The sequence below is a fragment of the Coregonus clupeaformis genome, chromosome 8, assembly GCF_020615455.1.
Source record: "Coregonus clupeaformis isolate EN_2021a chromosome 8, ASM2061545v1, whole genome shotgun sequence".
In the NCBI taxonomy this organism is placed as follows: domain Eukaryota; kingdom Metazoa; phylum Chordata; class Actinopteri; order Salmoniformes; family Salmonidae; genus Coregonus; species Coregonus clupeaformis.
This window is the reverse complement of record NC_059199.1, coordinates 25,222,197-25,234,637: the sequence shown is the minus strand read 5'-3', so window position 1 is coordinate 25,234,637 and position 12,441 is coordinate 25,222,197. Positions and strand designations below refer to the sequence as shown.

Genomic DNA, 12,441 nt, shown 5'->3' with positions numbered 1-12,441 from the left:
TATTTCAATTGACTGATTTCCTTATATGAACTGTAACTCAGTAAAATCGTTGAAATTGTTGTGTTTATATTTTTGTTCAGTATAATTCAATTTACTTTAGGAAAGCTTAGCTTCCCCTAGCCTTATGGATGCGCCGCCTATGCTGGCATATTAAAAACTAAACGTCACGTAAAGTTCATTCGCTACGGATGACATGGGGGCATTCTAAATAAAAAAATAATTCCACACATATATTATTAGGCTATATGTAAAGACCAGATTAAATTGAGAATAGTCTGATGGGTGAGAATATTATCAAGTGCTTGTCCAATGGTGAATGAAAGACTGATGAAGTGTGTGCAGCCTGCGCAAGAAACAGCAGAGCTCATGCCTTATTCTTCTTACTATAAAATAATGCCACGGGAATGATATGCAAATCTTGTCTCAACTAGTGTAGCCCACAGCTATAAGGCATAGCCAGATCAGCGCCTAACATAAGGACGACTCAGAATATGCTATTCTGTTCTTCTGAAATAGGCAATATTTTCTTCATTTCATGATTCTTTAGACCTGTCTAAAATAAATAACAGATGTATTGTGATGTGTAGGCTTTATTAAATTGATTTATTAGACTTTAAAATATGGATGTTCCAAAGCGCCGCGTCATTGGCTTGTAGGCTATGCATGGAAGCCAGGAGATGCTAAACATGTTAATTAATGGTAAATTACCGTGCGATCTGCAGTTATTTGCATGACAATCACCTGCTGACAATTTCATGACCTCCACAGCTCTAGTCAAAACTCACCAGCATTGGAGTCATAGCTGCTGTTGCTATTGGCCCTCTGTCTGTCGGTGGGACTTGGCCCTGGCACTAGGTCCCTGGTCACAGCCTGGGCAGCCAGGGGGGGCTCCTCAAGGTCCACGCAGGGGGACGGGGGCTGGCTGATGTTGGGGGAGGAGGCCGTGGCAGACAGTGAAGGGCTGGGGCATCCGGCCGTGGTGGAATTGCCGTCCAGACTGGAGGGCTTGGAGCCTCCGCTGCTCCCACCACCACCCTGCTGCTGGGCCTTTTCATCCAGCCTCTTCAGCTTCTCAGCGCAGGCCGCGCGCCGCTCTTCCTCCATCCTTCGCTCCTCCTCCTCTCGGCGCCGGCGGGCACGTTCAACAGCGGCCGAGATCTCAGAGGAGGACTGCTTCCTGCGCTGGCGCCACGTCTCGTCCTCGTCTTCGCCCGGGGGTGGGGCAAGCAGGCCGGTAGTCTGAGGTGGAGGGGTGGGGCCTCCGGGGACTGGGGAAGTAGTCTGCTGCTGTTGGAGCTGCGAGGAGGGGGCGGGCTTCCCGGGGGCCAGGGAGGCAGAGACAGTTTCAGGGGCTACCACCGGGCCGGACTGATTAGGGGAGTTGCGGTCCTGGGTGAGGAGAGATTGAATGAGGACACACACGACAACAAACTCGGCTACAATATGAAAAAAATACTTTCCTAGGATGGTATGAACAACTCAAATAACTGAACTGCAAAAAAAGCATGTGAAAATGCTGTACGGATATACACAGTGTACAAAACATTAAAAACACCTTCCTAATATTGCGTTGCACTCCCTTCTGCCCTCAAAACATTCAATTAGTCAGGGCATGGAGTCTTCAAGGTATCGAAAATGTTCCAAAGGGATGCTGGCTTATGTTGACTCCAATGCTTCCCACAGTTGTGTCAAGATGGCTGGATGTCCTTCGGGTGGTAGACCATTCTTGATACACACAGGAAACTGTTGATCGTGAAAAAGCCAGAAGCATTGCAGTTCTTGACACAAACCGTTGCGCCTGGCACCTACTACCACACCCCATTCATAGGCACTTCAATCTTTTGTCTTGTAAATTTACCCTATGAATGGCACACATACACAATCCAAGCATCAATGGCCTCAAGGCTTAAAATACCTTCTTTAACCAGTCTCCTCCCCTTCATCTACAGTGCATTCAGAAAGTATTCAGACACCTTGACCTTTTCCACATTTTGTTACATTACAGCCTTATTCTAAAATTGATTAAATAAATTGTTTTCCTCATCAATCTACACACAATACCCCATAATTACAAAGCGAAAAAAGGTTTCTAGAATTTTTTGCAAATGTATTAAATTAATAACTGAAATACCTCATTTACATAAGTATTCAGACCCTTTGCTATGAGATTCGAAATTGAGCTCAGGTGCATCCTGTTTCCGTTGATCATCCTTGAGATGTTTCTACAACTTGATTGGAGTCTACCTGTGGTAAATTCAATTGATTGGACATGATTTGGAAAGGCACACACCTGTCTATATAAGGTCCCACATTTGACAGTGCATGTCAGAGCAAAAACCAAGCCATGAGGTCGAAGGAATTGTCCGTAGAGCTCCGAGACAGGATCGTGTCGAGGCACAGATCTGGGTAAGGGTATCAAAAAATGTCTGCAGCATTGAAGGTCCCCAAGAACACAGTGGCCTCCATCATTCTTAAATGGAAGAAGTTTGGAACCACCTAGACCAGGGGTGTCAAACGTCCGACCCGCGGGCCGGATCAGGCCCGCAAACGGGTTTAATCCGGCCCGCGAGATGATTTTGTAAAGTATAAAAATTAGCTATAATCAATAAAATAAAATGCTGTTCCAATTGCGTCCCAATAGCAATTGTGTGAAGCAAGCAAACTGTTTATACCGGGGCAGAGCAAGTAGGTCAAGCAAGTGCAGCCAGTCCGGATGAGCTACTTTGTTTTGCCCGCAATATTTATCACGGCTTCTACTTTTAACATTATGTGCTTTGGCACCCTCATTGCCCCAATATGTCTCTGTCAAAAAAGAGAAAAGAGGACGCAGAGTGCAGAGTGTTCCAAGAAAAATGGTCATCCTCCTATTTATTCACGGGATTGAATGGGAAAGCTGTATGTTTGGTGTGTTCACAGCATGTTGCAGTGCTGAAGGAATATAACCTTCGTCGCCACTATGTGAGTCTTCATGCCGACAAATATGACAACTATCAAGGACAGCGGAGAAGAGAGAAGGTGAATGAACTGTTGGCGGGTCTGAAGAAACTGCAGTCTGTGTTTACTCACAGCCGAGACATCAGTGACGCTGCAGTGAAAGCTAGCTACCTCATTGCTAATGAAATCGCAGTGGCTTCAAAACCATTTAGTGAGGGTGAATTTGTAAAAACATGCATGATGAAGGCAGCGGAGATTGTGTGCCCTGAAAAGCGCCAGGCTTTTGCAAATATCAGCCTGACAAGAAACACAGTTGCAGACAGGATTTCCGATCTTTCAGTGGATTTGGACAACCAGTTGAAGCAAAAAGTAAAGTCATTTATTGCGTTTTCGGTTGAAATTGATGAAAGCACGGACATTACAGATGTTGCACAACTGGCCATTTTCATCCGCGGAGTTGATGACACATTGACCGTCACCGAGGAGTTCGTGGAGTTGGTGCCGATGACAGATACAATGACAGCAGCTGATATTTTCACCGCACTCGTCGGCGCGCTGGACAGGGTCGGAGTGGACTGGTCCTGCGCTGTCAGCCTGGCTACAGATGGTGCGCCCTCAATGATCGGGAAAAAAGCAGGCGTTGTGACAAAGTTCAGAGAGAAAGTGCAATCTGCAAATGGAGGATGTGATTTTTGGACTTTTCACTGTATTTTGCACCAGGAGGCTTTGTGTTGCAAGTCACTGGATGGATAACGTCATGAAGGTGGTCATCCAAACTGTTAATTTCATCCGATCCAGAAGCCTGAATCACTGTCAGTTTGACAGCCTTCTCAGAGAGAAAGACCACATTTATGGCCTGCCATACCACACTGAGGTAAGATGGTTAAGCCGAGGTGCTGAGGCGTTTCTTTGATTTACGAGAAGAAATTGAACAGTTCATGGAAGAAAAGGGCAAACCAGTGTTAGAATTTCATTCCGCAGAATGGATGCAGGACCTTGCATTTATGGTGGATGTTACAGAGCACCTGAATAACTTGAACAAACAGCTGCAAGGGCGCAACAAAGTTGTCACACAGTATTATGACAGCATACGTTCTTTCAAGTTGAAGCTGTCATTTTGGGAGACGCAACTCACCGGTGGTGATGCAGCTCACTTCCCGTCTGAAAAATGTGTGCGCAACCCAACATGTGGCAGACATGAAGCGGTTCAAAGATAAAATAACGGGACTGTTACGGGAGTTTGAGCGGTTCAAAGATAAAATAACGGGACTGTTACGGGAGTTTGAGCAACGCTTTCAGATTTTTGGTGAACTGGAGAAAGACTTCAAAGTTTTTTGCTCGCCATTCACCGTGAATCCCTCTGATCTGCCCGTCAGCATCCAACTTGAAATAATAGACTTGCAGTGTGACTCGGATTTGAAGGGCAAATTTGCCGCAGCTGGCTTGGACACATTTTATCAGAATCTCTTGCCAGGTTACCCCAACTTGACAGCCCTCGCTGCAAAACTGTTGTGCATGTTTGGAACCACATATCTTTGTGAGCAAGTTCTCTGTAATGAGCATAAATAAAACAAAGCTGCGCTCAAGGCTCACGCACAAGCACTTGAATCACATCCTGAAGTTGGCTGCCACTCAGGATGTGACGCCTGATATTGATGCGCTGGTGAAAGCTAAAAGATGCCAGGTATCAGGAGTCAAATAAACTATGCAACCCCACTTAAAGTGCTGCATGAGACACCCTGATATACTTCTGTGAATCACTGAGGCATTGTGTGTTTGTGTGTTCTTTGTCCTCAGAATTTTCAAATAACTTTAGGTGTTTTATGATTAATAGTGATGTTGTGCTTTTGGACACACTGTCCTCAGGCTCCAGCTTTATGTTTATATGTTGATGTACTATTGTTTTTAATTGTTTTTATTTGTATATTTAACCTATTCTTGACTCTGTGGTTCTTGCACTTGTTTGGGGAATAGGATTTCATTATTTTTATCTACATTTCTGCCTGAGAAATGACACCCTGATATACAGTGGGGAAAAAAAGTATTTAGTCAGCCACCAATTGTGCAAGTTCTCCCACTTAAAAAGATGAGAGAGGCCTGTAATTTTCATCATAGGTACACGTCAATTATGACAGACAAATTGAGAAAAAAAAATCCAGAAAATCACATTGTAGGATTTTTTATGAATTTATTTGCAAATTATGGTGGAAAATAAGTATTTGCTCACCTACAAACAAGCAAGATTTCTGGCTCTCACAGACCTGTAACTTCTTCTTTAAGAGGCTCCTCGGTCCTCCACTCGTTACCTGTATTAATGGCACCTGTTTGAACTTGTTATCAGTATAAAATACACCTGTCCACAACCTCAAACAGTCACACTCCAAACTCCACTATGGCCAAGACCAAAGAGCTGTCAAAGGACACCAGAAACAAAATTGTAGACCTGCACCAGGCTGGGAAGACTGAATCTGCAATAGGCAGCTTGGTTTGAAGAAATCAACTGTGGGAGCAATTATTAGGAAATGGAAGACATACAAGACCACTGATAATCTCCCTCGATCTGGGGCTCCATGCAAGATCTCACCCTGTGGGGTCAAAATGATCACAAGAACGGTGAGCAAAAATCCCAGAACCACACGGGGGGACCTAGTGAATGACCTGCAGAGAGCTGGGACCAAAGTAACAAAGCCTACCATCAGTAACACACTACGCCGCCAGGGACTCAAATCCTGCAGTGCTATACGTGTCCCCCTCCTTAAGCCAGTACATGTCCAGGCCCGTCTGAAGTTTGCTAGAGTGCATTTGGATGATCCAGAAGAGGATTGGGAGAATGTCATATGGTCAGATGAAACCAAAATAGAACTTTTTTGGTAAAAACTCAACTCGTCGTGTTTGGAGGACAAAGAATGCTGAATTGCATCCAAAGAACACCATACCTACTGTGAAGCATGGGGGTGGAAACATCATGCTTTGGGGCTGTTTTTCTGCAAAGGGACCAGGACGACTGATCCGTGTAAAGGAAAGAATGAATGGGGCCATGTATCGTGAGATTTTGAGTGAAAACCTCCTTCCATCAGCAAGGGCATTGAAGATGAAACGTGGCTGGGTCTTTCAGCATGACAATGATCCCAAACACACCGCCCGGGCAACGAAGGAGTGGCTTCGTAAGAAGCATTTCAAGGTCCTGGAGTGGCCTAGCCAGTCTCCAGATCTCAACCCCATAGAAAATCTTTTGGAGGGGAGTTGAAAGTCCGTGTTGCCCAGCGACAGCCCCAAAACATCACTGCTCTAGAGGAGATCTGCATGGAGGAATGGGTCAAAATACCAGCAACAGCGTGTGAAAACCTTGTGAAGACTTACAGAAAACGTTTGACCTGTGTCATTGCCAACAAAGGGTATATAACAAAGTATTGAGAAACTTTTGTTATTGACCAAATACTTATTTTCCACCATGATTTGCAAATAAATTCATTAAAAATCCTACAATGTGATTTTCTGGATTTTTCTCTCATTTTGTCTGTCATAGTTGACGTGTACCTATGATGAAAATTACAGGCCTCTCTCATCTTTTTAAGTGGGAGAACTTGCACAATTGGTGGCTGACTAAATACTTTTTTTCCCCACTGTAGTTCTGTGATCTGTGAAACAGTTCTGTGAATCACTGAGGCATTGTGTGTTTGTGTGTTCTTTTTCTTTAGAATTTTCAAATAAACTTGAGGTGTTTTATGGTAAATAGTGATGTTGTGCTTGTACTATTTTGGACACACTGTCCTCAGGCTCCAGCTTTATGTTTTATGTTGATCGTATTAAAACATAGAAAACAATCTGAAGTTGTTGTTTTTAAGTTATATATACCATGATTTTACCGGTCCGGCCCACTTGGGAATAGATTTTCCTCCATGTGGCCCCTGAGCTAAAATGAGTTTGACACCCCTGACTCTTCCTAGAGCTGGCCGCCTGGCCAAACTGAGCAATCGGGGGAGAAGGGCTTTGGTCAGGGAGGTGACCAAGAACCCGATGATCACTGACAGAGCTCCTCTATGGAGATGGGAGAACCTTCCAGAAGGACAAACATCTCTGCAACACTCCACCAATCAGGCCTTTATGGTAGAGTGGCCAGACGGAAGCCACTCCTCAGTAAAAGGCACGACAGCCCACTTGGAGTTTGCCACAAGACACCTAAAGGACTCTCAGACCATGAGAAACAACATTCTATGGTCTGATGAAACCAAGATTTAACTCTTTGGCCTGAATGCCAAGCATCATGTCTGGAGGAAACCTGGCACCATCCCTACATTGAAGCATGGTGGTGGCAGCAGCATCATGCTGTGGGGATGTTTTTCAGCGGCAGGTACTGGGAGGCTAGTCAGGATCAAGGGACAGGTGAACGGAGAAAAGTACAGAGAGCTCCTTGATGAAAACCTGCTCCAGAGCACTCAGGACCTCAGACTGGGGCGAAGGTTCACCTTCCAACAAGACAATGACCCTAAGCACACAGCCAAGACAACGCAGGAGTGGCTTCGAGACAAGTCTCTGAATGTCCTTGAGTGGCCCAGCCAGAGCCCAGACTTGAACCCGATCGAACATCGCTGGAGAGTCCTGAAAATAGCTGTGCAGCGACGCTCCCCATCCAACCTGACAGAGCTTGAGAGGAGCTGCAGAGAATAATGGGAGAAACTCCCCAAATACAGGTGTGCCAAGCTTGAAGAGTCATCCCCAAGAAGACTCTAGGCTGTAATCGCTGCCAAAGGTGCTTCAACAAAGTACTTAGTAAAGGGTCTGAATACTTATGTAAATGTCATTAGTTTTTTTATTTGTAATACATTAGCAAACATTTCTAAAAATCTGTTTTTGCTTTGTCATTATGGGGTATTGTGTGTAGATTGATGAGGGGAAAAAACAATCTAAATAAGGCTGTAACGTAACAAAATGTGGAAAAAGTCAGGTGTCTGAATACTTTCTGAATGCACTCACTGATTGAAGTGGATTTAACAAGTGACATCAATAAGGGATCATCGCTTTCACCTGCATTCACCCAGTCGGTCATGGAAAGAGCAGGTGTTCCTAATGTTTTCTACACACACTCTCTCATATATATATATATATAAAATATAAACACGAGGCCCTCTCTCTCCCCAGGTAGGCAGATACCTGTCGGTAGTAGGAGTAAGGCCCCTGTCCCTGGTGGAGGAGAGACCCTGGTGGGGGGGAGGCCTGCTCCCGGGGGCCACCCAGTCCAGACCTACGTCCCTGTAGTGTACAGGCAGCCACAGGTTACAGTTAGCCAGACGAATCTAGTTACCCATTACGCTAAATACACTAATATCCATGTCCTCAAAGCAATCCTGCTTTTACAATAAAATGGTCACTGTTCACTTGCATATTAGCCCTAAGCTGCCTCTGAACGTCCACTAGTCTAGCCCTTGCAGAGGGTCGTACCTGGTAGGTGGCATGGGCGCCTTGGCCCCCCCAGCCGCTGTTGCCCCCCTCCTCGGCCCATCCTGGCTTGCTGGAGGGGGGTGGGGGGCCGTCGTGGTCAGCGTTGGAGGGAGGGGTGCGGCGGGTGTCCCTGTCCCCTCCGCTGTCAGAGGCTCGGGAGCGCTGGACCACCTGAGGGGGACCTTCCTGAGACCTCTGTATCTCCCTGGGGAAGGAAATAAGAGACGACACGTGTGTAACGTCAAAAGCAATCCCACATGCAACAACCATTTCATGAATTTGTTATTTTCTGGCTCCGTCATTCATTAATTCAGAAACAATTTATGTGGGTGTATCGGTCTTCATGGCACAAAGGAGGAGGATTGCTAGCACAGCACAAAAATATTTAAACGTTTAAACTGTATTTTCCACACCATGTCAATCTGTTATGTTGGACAGGTACTGTGGGACATACCGTGAGCCGTTCTTGCTCTCGCTTCTTTCACTCCTCTCGGGTCTCTCGTTCCTCTCCTCATCCCCCTCTTCTTCTCCTTCATCATCGCTGAACTTCAACTTGGCCGAGTAGTCGATCTCCTCGTGTGCCCCTTATTTGACAGACCCAACGGTTCAGAGAGGAAGCGCAATGGACATGTGGAACGCATTTGTACCGTTGCCATCCTCGACCATTATACACAGTCACACACACACACACACACACACACACACACACACACACACACACACACACACACACACACACACACACACACACACACACGAGGGAGACTTGAAACAATGCATCCTTCTCATCTCTCCCTCCCCCACTTGGATAAACCTGATATGTCTCCCCTCCCCCACGCGCAGCACTACTGGATCCATGAGATGATGCAGTCAAATGTGATACTCACTTTGTTTCTCCACGTATTAGCAAACTCCCACCATATCAGCATCATACAATTGATATGACAGAGAATGAATGTATCTCGGATTGAAAAATAACGAAGCTGGCTGGCTTCCTTGTAATACTTTCAGGCTATCCAGTCATAATTTTCGCATGTTGTTTTAGGAATGTTCTCATATCAATTTAACAGTGTACAGGTCTCTATTATTCATTTTTACACTTGCCACTGCTCTCTGAACAGTATACTATACCAATAGTTATAAGTGTTCATGAGTCCTGACGTCTCCTCTCTCTCACCTGCCCAGCCCTCGTCTCCGTCCTGGTGGTCAAGTTCATCTAGCTCCTTCAGGTCGTCCTGCTTCAGGATTGAGGGTCTCTTCACCATCTCTCCTCCCCCACCACGGGGACGCCCGCGACCGTCCTGACCCTGCTGGCGAAACCTGGGAGGGGCCTCACCAGGCGGGGGATACCTGTAGGGCCCCTGGGGGCCATAGGGAGGCGGGAAGGGCAGGTAAGGAGGGTACATCTGAGACAGAGAGAGACACAGAAAGAGAGAGAGGATAGAAGAGATTTAGAGACCCTGAGATGCACAAATGCAGAGATTGACAGTACACTGCTGCTACACCGGTTGCTAACAGGCTGAGAGCCCACCTGTGTGTACACCTCTAACAGTGAGATGTTCTAAGACCGTTTCTGTGCCACAGTTTGTCTAGTCACTTGAAAATCTTTGACAAATGGATGGAAACATACAGTGCATTCGAGCGTCATACCCAAGAAGACTCGAGGCTGTAATCGCTGCCAAAGGTGCTTCAACAAAGTACTGACTAAAGGGTCTGAATACTTATGTAAACTTTATATTTCAGTTTTATTTATTTATAAATTTGCAATAATTTCCAAAAAAATGTTTTTGCTTCGTCATTATGGAGTATTGTGTGTACAAAAAACAATTTAATCTATTTTAGAATAAGGCTGTAATGTAACAAAATGTGGAAAAAGTTAATGGTCTGAATACTTTCTGAATGCACTGTAGCTATAATAGATAGAGCTGTGAGCAAACATGCAGAGATTACACCAGAGCTGTGTTCGAATACCCATACTAACATACTGTATACTACATACTATCTACTATTAGTTCATTTTAGTATACTGTAAACGAACGGTATCCTTTCAGTTGAGCATACTAGCACTTCGCCTGTCTACCGGAAGTTGATGCTGTTGCTATGCAATCTCTTGCTAGCTTGTTAGCATTACAAATTACTAGCTAGACATTTCACGACTTCGGGTGTGTTATTAAATTCAATCTGGAGTGTCAGAGTGCGCTCTGGGCGTTCGTAAATTCAGAGAGTTGTCAGATTGTCCGTTCGTAAATTCAGAGCATTTAACTCTCGGAGCGTTCAGAGCGCACACTGGACGCTCTGGCCAAGGAGTAGGGTTGATCAGAGCATTCTGACTTAACGGCAGTCAAGCACCCAAGCTAACTGGCTAACTTGCTAGCTACTTCCAGACACAAATGAGAGAACACCTCACTCTGACCATTTTACTCGCCCCTCACTCTGACCATTTCACTCGCCCTAGCAGAGCTGGTTAGGCTGTCTTCATGTTATCCAGAGCGTTGGTGACTGTAACTGTGCTGCTGGCAACAATTTAATCACGCTTTTTTGCCGACGTTTATTGACACCGGCCATAAATTTAATCATGCTTTTTTGCAGACGTTTATTGACACTGGCCATTTTCAACTGGTGTTGAGCGTTCGTAAATTAATCAGTTAATCTGTGCTCTGGCACGGGTACACGTCAGACGAGAGTGCTCTGAAATCGGAGTAGATAGCCAGAGCGAATTTACGAATCCACCCGAATGTCCATTGAGAACGAGAACGACTATACCACTTACCTAAACTAAGAATAAGCAAGTCAATAAACGTTGGGTAGTTAGTTAGATAGCATATACAGTGGGGGGAAAAAGTATTTAGTCAGCCACCAATTGTGCAAGTTCTCCCACTTAAAAATATGAGAGAGGCCTGTAATTTTCATCATAGGTACACGTCAACTATGACAGACAAAATGAGATTTCTTCCCCCAGAAAATCACATTGTAAGATTTTTTATGAATTTATTTGCAAATTATGGTGGAAAATAAGTATTTGGTCAATAACAAAAGTTTCTCAATACTTTGTTATATACCCTTTGTTGGCAATGACACAGGTCAAACGTTTTCTGTAAGTCTTCACAAGGTTTTCACACACTGTTGCAAGTATTTTGGCCCATTCCTCCATGCAGATCTCCTCTAGAGCAGTGATGTTTTGGGGCTGTCGCTGGGCAACACGGACTTTCAACTCCTTCCAAAGATTTTCTATGGGGTTGAGATCTGGAGACTGGCTAGGCCACTCCAGGACCTTGAAATGCTTCTTACGAAGCCACTCCTTCGTTGCCCGGGCGGTGTGTTTGGGATCATTGTCATGCTGAAAGACCCAGCCACGTTTCATCTTCAATGCCGTTGCTGATGGAAGGAGGTTTTCACTCAAAATCTCACGATACATGGCCCCATTCATTCTTTCCTTTACACGGATCAGCCGTCCTGGTCCCTTTGCAGAAAAACAGCCCCAAAGCATGATGTTTCCACCCCCATGCTTCACAGTAGGTGTGGTGTTCTTTGGATGCAACTCAGCATTCTTTGTCCTCCAAACACGACGAGTTGCGTTTTTACCAAAAAGTTCTATTTTGGTTTCATCTGACCATATGACATTCTCCCAATCCTCTTCTGGATCATCCAAATGCACTCTAGCAAACTTCAGACGGGCCTGGACATATACTGGCTTAAGCAGGGGGATACGTCTAGCACTGCAGGATATGAGTCCCTGGCGGCGTAGTGTGTTACTGATGGTAGGCTTTGTTACTTTGGTCCCAGCTCTCTGCAGGTCATTCACTAGGTCCCCCCGTGTGGTTCTGGGATTTTTGCTCACCGTTCTTGTGATCATTTTGACCCCACGGGGTGAGATCTTGCGTGGAGCCCCAGATCGAGAGAGATTATCAGTGGTCTTGTATGTCTTCCATTTCCTAATAATTGCTCCCACAGTTGATTTCTTCAAACCAAGCTGCTTACCTATTGCAGATTCAGTCTTCCCCAGCCTGGTGCAGGTCTACAATTTTGTTTCTGGTGTCCTTTGACAGCACTTTGGTCTTGGCCATAGTG

The 12,441-nt window shown here is 45.3% G+C and overlaps 1 protein-coding gene across 3 annotated transcripts in view; it reads right to left on the bottom strand.

Moving 5' to 3' along the window:
- The window catches only part of LOC121571459 (protein PRRC2A), a 46,076-nt gene that overhangs the window by 17,489 nt on the left and 16,146 nt on the right, over positions 1-12,441 (bottom strand). For 2 of the 3 annotated variants that reach the window (XM_041882924.2, XM_041882925.2), the window contains exons 8-12: positions 9,551-9,779; positions 8,828-8,957; positions 8,374-8,578; positions 8,086-8,184; positions 786-1,389 (exon numbers count right to left, since the gene is read on the bottom strand). In XM_041882924.2, coding sequence (XP_041738858.1) covers positions 786-1,389; positions 8,086-8,184; positions 8,374-8,578; positions 8,828-8,957; positions 9,551-9,779 — 1,267 coding nt within the window. The remainder of the gene's footprint in view (positions 1-785; positions 1,390-8,085; positions 8,185-8,373; positions 8,579-8,827; positions 8,958-9,550; positions 9,780-12,441) is intronic. The other variant, XM_041882926.2, reaches the window with a different exon arrangement.